The sequence below is a fragment of the Mesoplodon bidens genome, assembly GCF_964165515.1.
Source record: "Mesoplodon bidens genome assembly, chromosome: 6".
NCBI classification, from domain to species: domain Eukaryota; kingdom Metazoa; phylum Chordata; class Mammalia; order Artiodactyla; family Ziphiidae; genus Mesoplodon; species Mesoplodon bidens.
The window spans coordinates 77,809,563-77,825,670 of NC_138162.1; the positions used below are offsets into that span (position 1 = coordinate 77,809,563).

Consider the following 16,108-nt stretch of genomic DNA (forward strand, 5'->3'; position numbering starts at 1 on the left):
AAATAGTTAGCTAGTGGGAAGCAGCTGCATAGCACAGGGAGATCGGCTCTGTGCTTTGTGACCACCTGGGAGGGGATAGGGAGGGTGGGAGGGAGATGCAAGAGGGAGGGCATATGGGGATATATGTATATGTATAGCTGATTTACTTTGTTATAAAACAGAAACTAACACAACATTGTAAAGCAATTATACTCCAATGAAGATGTTAAAAAAATATATACAAAGAACTCATACAACTCAACATGAAAAATAAATAATAAACAACCCAGTTTAAAAATGTTAGAAAATGGTCAGAAACGGGCACATGAAAAGGTGCTCTATATTGTTAACTATTAGGGAAGTGCAAATCAAAACTATTACAATGAGGTATCACCCCAAACCAGTCAGATGGCCATCATTAAAAAGCCTATAAATAATAAATGCTGGAGAGGGTGTGCAGAAAAAGGAACCCTCCTACACCGTTGATGGGAATGTGAATTGGTGCAGCCACTACAGAGAATAGTATGACGATTCCTTAAGAAATTAAAAATAGAACTACCGTATGATTCTGCAATCCCACTCTTGGGCATATATTTGGAGAAAACTAATTTGAAAAGATGCAACCCAGCATTCATGGTAGCACTTTTTACAATAGCCAAAACATGGAGGCAGCCATGTGTCCCTCGACAGATGAATGGATAAAGAAGATGTGGCACATACATACATAATGGAATATTATTTAGCCATAAAAAAGTGAAAAATAATGCCATTTGCAGCAACATGGATAGACCTAGAGATTATCATACTAAGTGAAGTAAGTCAGAGAAAAAAATATCATATGGTATCACTTATATGTGGAATCTTAAAAAAGGATACAAGTGAACATTTTTACAAAACAAACAGACTCACATACATAGAAAACAAACTTATGGTTACCAAAGGGGAAAGGGGGTGGAGGGATAAATTAGGAGCTTGGGATTAACAGACACACACTACTTTATATAGAATAGATAAAGAACAAGGTCCTACTGTATAGCCCACAGAACTATACTCAGTATCTTCTAAGAACCTACAATGAAAAAGAATCTGAAAAAGTACATATATATATATATATATACACACACACACACACACACACACATATACATGCATATAAAATTGAACAACTTTGCTATACAACAGAAACTAACACAACATTGTAAATCAGTTATACTTCAATAAAAAATAAAAATCGGGGCTTCCCTGGTGGTGCAGTGGTTGAGAGTCTGCCTGCCGATGCAGGGGACACGGGTTCGTGCCCCAGTCCAGGAAGATCCCACATGCCACGGAGCGGCTGGGCCCGTGAGCCATGGCCGCTGAGCCTGCATGTCCGGAGCCTGTGCTCCGCAACGGGAGAGGCCCCAGCAGTGAGAGGCCCCAACAATGAGAGGCCCGCATACCGCAAACAAACAAACAAACAAATAAATAAAAATCGGCAGAGGGTCTGAATAGGCATTTTTCGAAAGAAGATATACAGATGGCACAGAAGAAGGCGGTTAATATCACTAATCACCAGAGAGATGCAAATCAAAACCACAGCGAGCTATCACGTCACATCCATCAGAGTGGGTATTATCAAAAAGACAATAAATAATAAGCGTTGGCAAGGATGTAGAGAAAAGGGAACTCTCATGCCCATTGGTGGGAATGTAAATTAGTGTAGCCACTATGGAAAACAGTATGGAGATTCCTCAAAAAATTAAAACTAGAACTACTGTTTGATTCAGCAATTCCACTCCTGGGATTTATCCAAGGGAAACAAAAACACTAATTTGAAAAGATATATACACCCCTGTGTTCATTGCACCATTGTTTTATGATAGCCAAGATGTGGAAGCAGCTCAAGTGCCCATCAATAAATGAATGGAAAAACAAGATGTGGTATGCATATGCAATGAAATATTACTTAACCTTAAAAAGGATGAAATCTTGCCATTTGTGACAACATGGATGGACCTAGAGGGTATTATGTTAAGTGAAATGTCATACAGAGAAAGACAAATACTGTTTGATTTCACTTATATGTGGAATCTGAAAAACAAAACAAGTGACCAAACATAACAAAACAGAAACAGAGACATAGACACAGAGAACAAAGAGGTGGTTACCAGAGGGGAGAGGGGTGTGGGGCTAAAAGAAATAGGTGAGGGAGATTAAGAGGTACAAACTTCAGTTGCAAAATAAATGAGTCATGAGTATGAAATGTACAGTGTGAGGAATATAGTCAAAGATTATGTAGTATCTTTGTATGGAGACTGATCTTAACTAGACTTACTGTAATCAGTTTGAAATGTACAGAGGTAGCAAATCACTATGTTGTGTAACAGGAACTAGCATAGTGATGTAGGTCAATTATACTTCAAAAACAAACTCATAGAAAAGGAGATCAGATTTGTGGTTACCAGAGGCGGGAGGTGGGGGAAGGGGGCATTAGAGGAAGGTGGTCAAAAGGTAACAAACTTCCAGTTTGCATTAGGGATGTGATGTACACCATGGTGAATATAATGACCACTGCTGCATGTTGTATAGGAAAGTTGTTAAGAGAGTAAATCCTAAGAGTTCTCATCACAAGGAAAAAAAATTTTTTCTATTTCTTTAATTTTGTATCTATATGAGATGATGGCTGTTCACTAAACTTATTGTGATACTCATTTCTTGATGTATGTAAGTCAAATCAATGCTCTATGCAAACTTTCTGGAAGAAGCAAATTAATTCCATGTGAAGTAAAAAAACCAAATGTACCTAGAGTCTGTCATACAGAGTGAAGTAAGTCAGAAAGAGAAAGACAAATACCGTATGCTAACACATATATACGGAATTTAAAAAAAAAATGTCATGAAGAACCTAGGGGTAAAATGGGAATAAAGACACAGACCTACTTGAGAATGGACTTGAGGATATGGGGAGGGGGAAGGGTAAGCTGTGACAAAGCGAAAGAGAGGCATGGACATATATACACTACCAAACGTAAGGTAGATAGATAGTGGGAAGCAGCCGCAGAGCACAGGGAGTCCAGCTCAATGCTTTGTGACCGCCTGGAGGGGTGGGATGGGGAGGGTGGGAGGGAGGGAGATGCATGAGGGAAGGGATATGGGAACAGATGTATATGTATGACTGATTCACTTTGTTATAAAGCAGAAACTAATAAAAAAAAAACCCAAATGTAATCACCAAAATTATTAAAAATTTGTAAGACCGTAGAAGAAATTTATAAATTTCTTGGGGTATAAAAAGCTTTGCTAAATAAGAAGCCAAAAAAGCACAAGAAACAAGTACATAAATGTGACTACATGAAAAAGCAAAACATCTGTATAATCAAACAAAAAAAACCCAGGTATAAAATTAACATAAGCACATAGGATATTTCTAAAATGAAAGAAAGTGGGAACAAGAGTTTCCACAAAAGTTGGGAATTGGGGGAAGGATTAGGGATAGTAGACTTTTCATTATATAAATGCCTTTTAGTAAACTATTTTTTACTTTTTGCCTACTTTTAAAGTGAAACAAAAATAGGTGTGTATTCCCTACTTTTATAGCAAAAAAGACAACATAGTGGAAGAAAATATTTGCCCCGAATAGAATAGGAAACTAATAAATATCCAGAATATATCAAGAACTCCAACAATGACAAAAACGTAAAGAAAAATGAGCAAAGGATAGTAACACAAAATTATCTTTGAGGTGGCTAAAAACATGTAAAAATATTAAATTTCTCTAGTTATTAGTGGTATTCACATTTAAATTAAATTAAATTGAAATCAGGTTGTCATTTTTCACCAGCCATGCTTACAAAGATTATAAAGTTGGATAATATTCAGCACTGGTAAGAGTGGTGGGAAATACGTAATCTTGCAAAGTGTGGTAAAGTGGTCTGGCCATTTTGGAAGACAGGTTCTCAGGAGCTATTAAAATTTTAAATGTTTGGGCTTCCCTGGTGGCACAGTGGTTCAGAGTCCGCCTGCCAATGCAGGGGACGTGGGTTCGTGCCCCGGTCCGGGAGGATCCCACATGCCGCGGAGCGGCTGGGCCCGTGAGCCATGGCCGCTGAGCCTGCGAGTCCGGAGCCTGTGCTCCGCAACAGGAGAGGCCACAGCAGTGAGAGGCCCGTGTACCACAAAAAAAAAATATATATATATATATTAAAAATATTCATCCCTCATACCCCAGCAATTAATTTTCTCTTGAGCTACCTTAGAGAATAATCACACATGGCACTAATCACGTCTTTGCCTGATTTTAGTTGGAGCTAATTTGGGACATTCTGTCCATTTTCAATTCAGCCACTTTTAATGCCCTGAGATCAGAATGATAAAGTTGCTGTTCCCATAAGCCAACTTAAAAACTAGGTTAGGAACAGCAAAATTTTAACAATGGCCGTTAACAAAAATAATCACATTCCATTTTTAATTATCATTTTAGATGAAAACACGTCATAGTGGAGCATTATTTTGTAAAAGCAGAGTTGAAACATTTTTTTCCTTTTTCTTTTTTTAGAATTTAAACCAGAATCCAAGGACTCTTTTGCCCAAATTTTATGGACTGTATTGCATGCAATCAGGGGGCATTAACATCAGGATTGTGGTGATGAACAATGTCTTACCACGCTCCATGAGAATGCACTTTACATATGACTTGAAAGGCTCAACCTATAAGCGAAGAGCATCCCGAAAAGAAAGAGAGAAATCCAACCCCACGTTTAAGGACCTAGATTTCCTGCAAGACATGCACGAAGGGTTGTATTTTGATACAGAAACATACAATGCGCTCATGAAGACGCTTCAGAGAGACTGCCGGGTAAGGAAATGTCATTGCTGTGAATGCCTTTGAAAAGTCATCTGTGGTAAGGTACCTTTGTAAGAATGTCCAAAAACTGTCACATGGAATCCCGTCATTACCAATCCTGGTGCTGATCCATGCTTCCCTGTTGTTGAAGGAACTGGTGGATGATAAGGGAATTGTCTGGAGTCTGGAGTCTGTTGGTTTTATTAATAAGCTAAGTCAGCTTTCTTTGATCGCAAGAATTTTTTTTTTCTTTTCATCCTCCCCTGGGGGAAGGGTGGTTAAAGTGGAGGGAAAAGAAGTTTAGGCTTAACACAGTGATTAGCGAGAAAAGCCACATACAAGACTTGAATGAAGTAAGATTCCAACAGGGGAGAGAAGCTTAGAGAAAATGCACTTGGTGGGATTGATAAGTGGATCCCTGGAAATCCACTGTATATGCAGAACCATGAGGTGGGCCCATTTGCTGAAATTGCTTTATGTGATCTGAATAAGAGGCGATCAGGAATGAGGCTTGACAGAGCAAAGACCATTCCATGCAAAGTAGCCAGAGCGATTGTCAAAAGGAGGAGGAGTTCCCCCCAGCCAGCAATGCGTGAGAAAAAAAGGAAAAAAAAAGTAAAACCGAAGTCCAGGATAAATTTTTCTGACATGGTAAATTTACAGAAAGTAGGTAAAAGCCCTTTTGGAGAAATAGATGAAAATGCAACTCTGCTAGGTTTTGAAGGATGATGATCATTTGATTAACAGATTCTCAGGAATGTTATTTCCTGGCCCAGATGAACTTAGGAGAACCATACAGGTTCTCAGCTGAGTTGGGCATGTTGGAGATGGGCTGAAGGCGTGCTGGTGCGGGGTTGGGTCCAGGCCTGACCAGGGCTTTCTGGAGAAGAGAATAGGACTCATGGGGCCTGATCACTGGGAAATATGGGGTGTGCCTTGGCTTCCTGGGCCTTCTGTGGACTTGGTCAGATGATGCACCTTGTTACAGGGGAGGGAGGGTCCCTTCTCTGCCAGACTTGAGCTCACCTGAAGGTGAAGAAGGCAGTCTAACCACCGCATGTAATGTATAAAATGGGGAATCCTCAATGAGTAACACATCCCCACTGTTGCTGGGTTTTTTCTTTCTGTGTGTTAAAACATCTATGGTAATGCATAAAGATGTGTCCTTGGAATTGTTTGTTTCATCGGTAGAGGATTTACTCCACAGCTCCTGTCCTTTAGATGCCATTCATTGATGCTTCGAGTTTACCAAGCTAGCCTAAGATATTTTCCTTTGTTTTTATTTTTTTTATTTTTTTATTTTTTTATTTTTTTGCGGTACGTGGGCCTCTCACTGTTGTGGTCTCTCCTGTTGCGGAGCACAGGCTCTGGATGCACAGGCCCAGCGGCCATGGCTCACGGGTCTAGCTGCTCCATGGCATGTGGGATCTTCCTGGACCGGGGCACGAACCCGTGTCCCCTGCATCGGCAGGCGGACTCTCAACCACTGCGCCACCAGGGAAGCCCTTTCCTTTGTTTTTAAATTGAAGTATAGTTAACTTACAATGTTGTGTTAGTTTCAAATGTATGGCAAAGTGATTCAGTTATACATATATGTATATATATATTCTTTTTCAGATTCTTTTCCATTATAGGTTATTAGAAGTTATTGAGTATAGTTCCCCGTTCTATATAGTAGGTCCTTGTTGTTTACCTGTTTTATATATAATAGTGTGTATATGTTAATCCCAAACTCCTAATTTATCCCTCCCCCCCTTTCCCCTTTGGTGACCATAAGTTTGTTTTCTGTCTGTCAGTCTATTTCTGTTTTGTAAATAAGTTCATTTGTATCATTTTTTTAGATTCCACATATAAGTGATACCCTATGATATTTGTCTTTCTCTGTTTGACTGACTAAACTTAATAGCCTAAGATTTCTTAATGCATTATTTCTTTTAATTATCTCAGCCACCCTTTGACATCAGTACCATTCATACTCCCATTTTAATTGGTGAATAATTAGGTTCTTAAAATGGTTAACAAACCTGTCCAGCATCACCTAGCAAGTCAGTGGCAGAGCCCACTGTTTGGGGACAAAGCATGTGCTCTTAACAATTGAAATTTAAAGATTCAACGTGAGGATTTTTTTTTAACTATCTTTTCAGAAGTCATGGGAAGAACAGTGGGAACCAAGCAAACAAAAAAATATCCAGCTGATCTATTCAGATATCTGGGTGCATATGAGTGACTCTTGTTTTTCTTTAAAAAGAAAAAATAAAATATACACACATTTTAGGAGAAACCTTTTCCTGTGCTTTTCAACCCTGACAGGATGTGGGTGAAAAGTGACTCTCAGCTCCCCAGGGTTTCAAACAGTTTTAGATTTGCTTTCTCTTTGTGTGTGTGTGTGCATTTCTTGCCTCTTGAATATGGAAAACCTTTTTTCTGCTGTTTTCTAAAGCCACAGGCTCCTATGCCAGAAAAAAAAGGAAAGGTCAAATGTAAAAAGCCATTGCACAGGATTTGTCTGTTTATTAGCATTTCCTAAGCCCAATCCTGATAGAACAAGGTCAAACATGACTCTGCGTCAGGAATGAGACCCTGGGGATTTGCCTTTTTATTTTTTATTTTTTGAGGATTTGTTGTGCTAAGGCACATAAAGGTCAATGTGGAGGTATCCTAAGCCTAACTCCCTCTCTTTCATTGCATTTGAACTTGTCAAAGACACAGATCATGAAACTTCCTTAAATTGCACACATCGGCCTTCAGAAAGGCTTTTCTTGGGGTGGAGTTGGAGCATGGGAATGGCATGCTGCGGGGGACCCTGAGTCCCTTCTGTGATCTGCCTTGACTATATGACCAAGGCCTCTGTGATCTGGAGTCAGCAGCTGATTCTCAGATCAGAGCTACCTGGAGGAAGGCACTTTTCTGGAATGGTAGGTCTTAATATTTAATAGTCATGGGCCTCTTTGTAAAACTGATGAAAGCTGTGAACTGTCTCCCCAGAAAAATGCCCACTCACACTCCAGTTCATGAATCCCTTGCAGCCCATCGTCTCTCTACCTGCTCCCTACCCCAGGCTAATGACCCCCATCCTAGGGCCGAGCAGACTCATCTCTCTTTCTTCAGGTCATCCTCTGAAGGGCTGGAATAGGCTGTGTGGTTGGCATTGCCCACAGCATCTCTTACCCTGACATTTCCCTCACTTTGCAGAACTGAGCTTTAGCACCAGATGAGGTGCTGGGGAGATGCAGGGAGGATGTAAGTTCACCCTGGGGCTGGCACCGGCCCCAAACCATCGGGAATCTCTGCTGTTAACAATCCTCTGAGTGAGGCAGTGCTGCTAAGGCTCTAGAAACAAGTCAGGCAGGGGACTGGATTACTGTGTCACCAGCCCAGCCAAAGAAAGGTGAGTTACACCCATATTAGGATGCATCCTTTTACTCACTCATCAGACATGTATCGCAGGCCTCCTGTGTGCCAACATGAGGTGAATGACCTCTGTTTTTATTTTTATTTTTTTGAAAAATTTTTTGAAGCATCAACCAATGTGATTTATTAATATGTGATAAACATTTTCTCAGCAAGAAATTTCAATCAATTCTAATGTCAATTCATCATCTCAGCGGTAGCAAGATCTTTAAGACAGAAATAAGGTTAGGGTGGAGGGAGGGAGGGAGAAATGAAGGAAGGTCAGGTGTCTGGATGCCTGGATATTAGATCTTCCACTGATAAGCTGTATGATATTTGACAAGTCATAACCTCTCTAAACCACAATTTTTCCTTAATATCTAAGCTCATCTTATGTCCCAGGAGCATTGTGATGATTAAATTAGATGGTGTAGGTGACATTATTTTATAAATGATAAAGCCAATATAATATATATATTTATAAATACTTACATTTATTATTATAAATTATAATTATTTATTATTTATCTTTATAAATAATATGAATTTTTGAATTTTATTTTATTTACTTTTTATACAGCAGGTTCTATTTTTAATCAATTGCCATTCAGAATATTAAGTGCAATGATAATATTCTAAAGCATTTTAGGAATCAGAGTAGGTAACATCATAGCTTGGTTCTGAAGAAGGAGAAGAGTTCTCCAGGTAGGCAAAGAAGTAGAAGCATATTTCTAGGAAGAGAAAATAATATAAGCTAAGCATGAAATGGCATAACATGTTCCAAGAACTAGAGTTGTTTGGTGTTGCAACAGTTAATAGTAAAGGAACATGTGAGGTAGGAGAGAAATGCAGTCAGGAACCAAAGAATGTCCAAAGACCCTTTCTGCTGGTGCCAGATCCTCTTAAGGGCTTAGAGGTGGAAAAGCCAGGAATCCCAGACCTTTGGACCTCAGCTTTTCTGCTGTTCCCAGATAGAAACGATAAGCCTCCTCACCTCTTGCTGCCGACTTCTTGCTTCCTGCCCCCACCTCTTTCATATTTCGGCGTGACGTCTCAGACCCCAGGACTCCATTTCCCTTGCGTGACTGCTGACCGGAAGATACCTGCCTGACTCATTGACCCAGCCTGACCTGCATGCATTGTGCCCTGCTCCCCACAGCCTACTTCCCTGACTCCCCATCAGAGCTGCTGCTTCTGGACTCTGCATCCAAAACAGCCTGGGCCGCCTCAACCCACAGTGAGCCCTCTTGACAAATGCCATCTTCCCCTGCGCCCTTTGAGCCGCTCCCGAATCCTTTTCCCCAGCTTCCCCAGCCCAGCCTCGGGCCCTTGCCTGTAAGCCTGTCCCCCTGTGCTGGTCCATCCCTACCAACTCCTCCACATGGCACGCTGTCCACTTAGAACTCTTAGAACTCTTCTAGGGAACGGAGCGCACTTTATCCTTCAACCCTGCCGAGGCCACTTGCCCACAGGATTCAGACAAAGGGCTCTTTCCAAAAGCAGGGATCCAGATCTTGGGTTCTCCCTGGGTCCCACATTGCTGTTCCCTGTAGGCTATGTCTGGGGAAAATGGACATGTGAATAACTGGGTTCCCTTTCTGGAAGCATTTCCTCTGCCTGCTGTGACAGCCATCTACACCCATAAGAGAACTTGGACCAGGGTAAGGGTTATGTCAGCACAAAGTACCGCCAGGACGTCACAGGTCACTTGCCATCAAAAACGGGAAGTAGGATTTATTCACACCATCCCCTGTGGTCCCATGTGACAAGCTGAGAGACACATCCTATGTGAAAACTGGTCTTCCCAGGTACTCCATTATCTTCCCACAGCCTGTTCCTCTGCCTGTCTTCCCTGGCCTGGGGAACATGATCAGCATGAAGCCAGTTGCCCACATCAGTACCCTGAAGCTACTCTTTCCAACCTTCGTTCTTGTTCTCTTTCCCCACACTCAGTAAATCACCATGTCCTCTCCAGTCTGTCTCCTCAATAACTCTTGGATCTGCCCCCTCCTCTCCAGATGCACAGCCACAGCCCTTATTGAGACCCTTCCTCACCTGGAGTTTTGCAGTAGCCTCTTTACTAGTTTTCACTATCACTGCCTTTCAGCATAGCCCTAATGCTGCTGCCAAAGTGCTCCTCAGATCAGAAGACCACCAGTTCCTGAAGATCCTCTAGTGGAGGTCCACTACTGCCTTTGGGCCAGAGCCGTACTTACTTCCCAGCTTGCAACATTCAGATCCTTCCCGATCTGTTCCTTGCCACTTCTCCGGATGCTCCTTCAGCTTCCTTCTTCAGCCTTCTCTCTCCCCTCTCCCCAGAGCATCTGTACTCTCCAGCCATTCTGATCTACTGGACATGTTCTCTAAAGGTGTTGGTCTTTTAATACATGTCTCAGTCCCCTGGACCATTCTTCCCTTCTCTCCTTTACCTGTCCCCCTCCTACTCATCTCTTCCGTGAAGACCACCATGCTGCGATTCCCCAAGCCTCTGGGGCTGACCTCTTTTGTGGGATTTAACATACTATTTTATTTATTCACATGTAGATCCTTGAGCATGAGGATCAAACCTTAAAGTCTTTGTTATCTTCATTGCCTGGTGCTTAGTCAGTACTTAGTAACTGTTCATTGAAACACATATTCGAGGGACTTCTCTGGTGGTGCAGTGGTTAAGAATCCACCTGTCAATGCAGGAGACACAGGTTCCATCCCTGCTCCGGGAAGATCCCACATGCCACAGAGCAGCTAAGCCCATGAGCCACAACTACTGAGCCCGTGCCCGTGAGCCACAACTACTGAGCCCGTGTGCCACAACTGCTGAAGCCCGCATGCCTAGAGCCCATGCTCCACGACAAGAGAAACCACTGTGATGAGAAGCCTGCACACCGCAATGAAAAGTAGCCCCCGCTCACCACAACTAGAGAAAGCCTGCACGCAGCAATGAAGACCAAATGCAGCCAAAAATAAATACATAAAATAAATATATTTTAAAAAGAAAAGAAAAACAAATACATATTTGAGCAAGGGAATAAACTATCTGATGATAGAGGGAGACAGGTTTAGTCACACTTCCAAAAAAAATCTATCTTTGGTGACTTTTGTACATCTAGCTGTTTTTTAAGTTCTGCGTATTTTGGAAGAAGTATCCAGTTTCACTGCAATGCCTGCCACATATAGCATTGAGAATTTAATAAAGCAGATGATCTCCCTTTTGAATCACTTGGGATTTTTTTTAGAAACTGTATTGATTGTCCCCATGTTAAAAGTCATTTGTGTAAAAAAAGTATTTTTATCTTTCAATTATTTTCCCATAGAAACAGTATTGTAAATAGTCATTAGACTTTATTTTATTTAATACTGATCCTTGTCTCCTTTGGGTGTATATCCAGTCTCCCTAGCTAGACTGTAAATGTCTCAAAGGCCAAAGCTCATTCCTTATACCTCTCTGCAGCTGCGTACCTGGCTTATTGTGTACACTCAGTACATATTATAAGATTATGAAATTAAAGTTGACTTGAAATTTATGTATTAATTTTGGAAGAACAATTGGGAACTATTTTGTGTGCATTTTAAATTTACTAGAATTATTTCTTCTCTGGCATAACTTATTTATGAGAAATCTAAAATGTCTCATATCATTTAATTAATTTGATAAATTATTACATCCTACAATATTTGTTGATAATTCTGTGGACATGACATTGATAAAGTATATTAGTGAGAACTTGTGTTTGCAATTCAAATAGTTCTTATTCCTTCATGTGGGAGTCATATCAGACAGTCTTGATAATTAATGACCTAAATGACTTATTTAACTTTTTTTTTTGTTGAGCAGCAAGTTTATTAATTTTTATGTGGTGTGGAACCAATTTTCCTTTTTCACACAAATGTCTGTCATCATAAATATTAATATTAATGAAATATTAATGAAACCGGTCTTAAGAATACTGAGACTTTTTGATGTGCAAACTGGGATTTCATCCTAACTATGTATGGCAAGCTCTAAATTTGTAGATCAGATTCTTCTCAGCTATAGGCATGTTTGTATGGGTTACAATGCAGGTTATTTTCTATAATACTTAATTTAGCATAATGTTAGTGCTTACCCCATAGCTATAAATTTCTTTAGCATTAATTTTTTTGCATTTAGTTTAGACAGGTTCTTTTCTTTTTTCATATGTATTGGTTGCCTTCCAGTTATCTTTAAGGAGGAAAAAATGTTTCAGACCTAATAGAAAAAAGATGTACATCTCTTACTGATGACAGCACTTATATTTAAGCTATTTCCTTTATCAGTAAGGAATTGGAGTTTGTTTTTAGACTTCAGCTAAAACATGGGAAGGGGACAAGTATATCACTGACTCCACATCTCTGTTCCAGACATTGAAAGATTACTTCCCAAAATAGATATAGATAAATGCACTGTTTTGCAAATTATATCTTTAAAACACTATAATCCCATGATATATTTTATTTGCTCCATTGTTTTAAGTTATGAGTTTTGCTATCTCTTATTAGTTATTTTGATAACATTGTAATACCAACATAAAGCAAAGATAAAGTTGGTGGAAAAAAATAAGTAAATAAAACCAACTTACAGAGTCCAAGATTGTTTGAGCTAGGAAGAATTATAGGACTTCCCTGGTAGCGCAGTTGTTAAGAATCTGCCTGCCAATGCAGGGGACACGGGTTCGAGCCCTGGTCGGGGAAGATCCCACAAGCTGTGGAGCAACTAAGCCCGTGCGCCACAACTACTGAGCCTGTGCTCTAGAGCCCGTGAGCCACAGCTACTGAGCCCGCGTGCCACAACTACTGAAGCCCGCACGCCTAGAGCTCGTGCTCCGCAACAAGGGAAGCCACCGCAATGAGAAGCCTGCGCGCTACAACTAAGAGAAGCCCCTGCTCCCCTCAACTAGAGAAAGCCCATGCGCAGCAACAAAGACACAACGCAGCCAAAACTAAAATATAAATAAATTAATTAATTAAAAAAGAATTTTTAAAGGGCAATGAGTTTAAAAAAAAAAAAAAGAAAATCATGAAGTTTCTGAGAAACAGTGGAACAATGCCTTCTGTGCTCTGGTCTGAGAGGAAATGATCTTGGACATAGATGTCTGTGTCTAGCCAAGCCAGATTTCCCTGTGAGACTGGAAATGAAGGCATCACATATGCAAGGACTTTAAAAAACTTCCTACCTCTAAATCTTCTTTTATAAAAAAAAATTTATTTTGAGATAATTGTAGATTCACATGCAGTTGGAAGAAAAAAAATACAGAGAGATCTCATATACTCTTCACCTAGTTTTCCCAGCAGTAATATCTTATAGGACCTTAGTACAATATTACAACTAGGAAATTGACATGGGTACAATTCAGGGATCTTTTTCAGATTTCACCAGTTTTACATGCACTCATTTGTATGTGTGCATGGGTATGTATATATATCGTTTATGCACATGTGTATTTATGTAACCACCACAGTCAAATATAGAACAGTTCTTCCACAAAGATCCCTCCTGCTCCCCTTTTATATGTGGCCAGAGACACCTCCCTCCCATCCCACCCCTCCCCAGTCCCTTGCAACCACCAATCTGTTTTCCGTCTTTATAATTTTGTCATTTCAGGAATCATATGGTGTGTAACCTCTGAGATTGGCTTTTTTCACTCAGCATAATACCCTTGTGATCCATCCAAGTTATTTTGTGTATTGGTAGTTTACCCTTTTTATCGCTGAGTTATGTTTCATGGTATGGATATACCACAGTTTAAGCATCCACCCATTGAATGACATGTGGGTTTTCTGTAGTTTTTGACTATTATAAATGAAGCTGCTATGAATATTTTCATAAGGGTTTCTGCATAAGCACAAGTTTTCATTTCTCTGGTATGAATGCCCAAGTGCAGCTTCTGTGTTGTATGGTAAGCACATGTTTAGTTTTGGAAGAAACTGCTAAACTCTTTTCCAGAGTGGCTGTACCATTTTGCTTCCCATCAGCAATGTATGAGTGATCTAGTTGCTTTTCATCCCCACCAGTATTTGCTGTCATCACTATGTATCTATACACACACACACACACACACACACACACACATTTTTTTGTGGGGGGGCTGCATCAGGTCTTTGTTGCTGCATGCAGGCTTTCTCTAGTTGCGGCGGGCCGGGGCTACTCTTCGTTGCGGTGCGCGGGCTCAGTAGTTGTGGTTTGCGGGCTCAAGGGTGCAGGCTTCGTAGTTGTGGCACACGGGCTTAGTTGCTCTGCGGCATGTGGGATCTTCCCAGACCAGGGATCGAACCCGCATCCCCTGCATTGACAGGCAGATTCTTAACCACTGCACCACCAGGGAAGTCCCATGTCATCACTATACTTTTTATGTTAGCCATTCTGATAGGTGTATATTTAAGTCTGTTGTTAAAAAAATAGCTTAAGTATATACTTCACCAAAGTAAAAGATAAATCCAAAAAAGTAGTAGTTTGGGGATAAAGAGTGGTGAAAATGAAACAAAAGAGCTTACAATTAAGTCTAATGGCTGATCGTATGTCTGTGGGTCTTAATGCAATTGGTAGGGATTCCTGAGAAAGAGACACCTGAGGTATAAGACATTAGCACTAATAATCATTTCTATGAGACTTTAGAAGCTCATAGCACTTGATCTAACTCTATTCTATAGCCATTGGTATTTCTATATTGTATTGTAATTACGTGGGTACACGTTTTATGTTTGCCTACTAAAATCTGCTCTCTAGGAGAACAGGAATTGTGTGATTTCATTTTCCTACCCTTCAAATCACTTAACAGAATAGCAGTTGTCTCAGTGTTAGTCTTTTGATGAAGCCTAAGAGATAACAACAACATTTTTTTTAAATGTTTATTTATTTGGCTATGTCGGGTCTTAGTTGCAGCATGAGGGATCTTTTGTTGCGGCGTGCAGGCTTCTCTCTAGTTGTGGCGCACGGGCTTAGCTGCCCCGTGGTATGTGGGATCTTAGTTCCCCCACCAGGGATCGAACCCGCATCTCCTGCATTGGAAGCAGGACTCATAACCACTGGACCACCAGGGAAGTCCCAACAACAACATTTTTGAAATTATAAATCTTACCTAATCAATAAACATAATAAGAGCAAGGTTTGTTAATAGTGTACCAGAGTTAATCATCATATCAGTGTTGTGAATTGGAGGATAATGGTTTGAAGTACATTTGTATTGCTCACCTGGCCAGCACCTGTTAATGGCCACTAAATTAGTCAATCGCAACTGTGCTGACCACTCAGTCCACTCAGTTATTTATTTAGGTGGTGACTGGTGTCCCCATTTAAGACTATCTGAATGGCACAGCTGTTCATCAGTCCTGGAACGGGGCTGATGTTTGTCCAGCTTTGGCACTCACTGCTCTTCATCTCTCATGCAGGTGGGTGATGGGCAGGAGCTGCCACCGCAGTAACAGAAGGGACAAGTTGGTCAGTACCAGAGAATTTCAGGGTAGCTGCCAAAATCCAAATACTCTTCTATGTTGTTGTTCACGCCTGACTTTCTACTCAGCAAGAGATACCTCAATTTGAGCCAGACAAGTAATTCTCAATATATCAAAACAGCTATTCCAGTTTTGGGTAGGGGGAGCATTCTATCTTAGATATAACCTGTAGATACCAAAGTAACAGCATTTAAAACACATCATACATGGTATATAGTCATGAAATACCTATGCACAATATAGTACCCAATACATGATTTTATGGATAGTAAGGACTCATTTCCAAGGCTCAGTCCATCCATAGGTTGTTTCCTTTAACATTTGCTCTGAGCCAGGCAGTGCTTGACATTTCAGATAGATTGTCTCACTAATCCTCACAACAGCCCTGCAGAGTGAGTGCCATGATTCCATTTTGACAGACGAAGCGGGGACCCAGGAGAGGTTCAGCTTCCC

General features: G+C 40.6%; 1 protein-coding gene across 2 annotated transcripts in view; it reads left to right on the forward strand.

Moving 5' to 3' along the window:
* The window catches only part of PIP5K1B (phosphatidylinositol-4-phosphate 5-kinase type 1 beta), a 327,228-nt gene that overhangs the window by 191,476 nt on the left and 119,644 nt on the right, over positions 1 to 16,108 (forward strand). For both annotated transcript variants that reach the window (XM_081238182.1, XM_081238181.1), the window contains exon 7: positions 4,514 to 4,813. In XM_081238182.1, the coding sequence (XP_081094308.1) occupies positions 4,514 to 4,813 (300 nt within the window). The remainder of the gene's footprint in view (positions 1 to 4,513; positions 4,814 to 16,108) is intronic.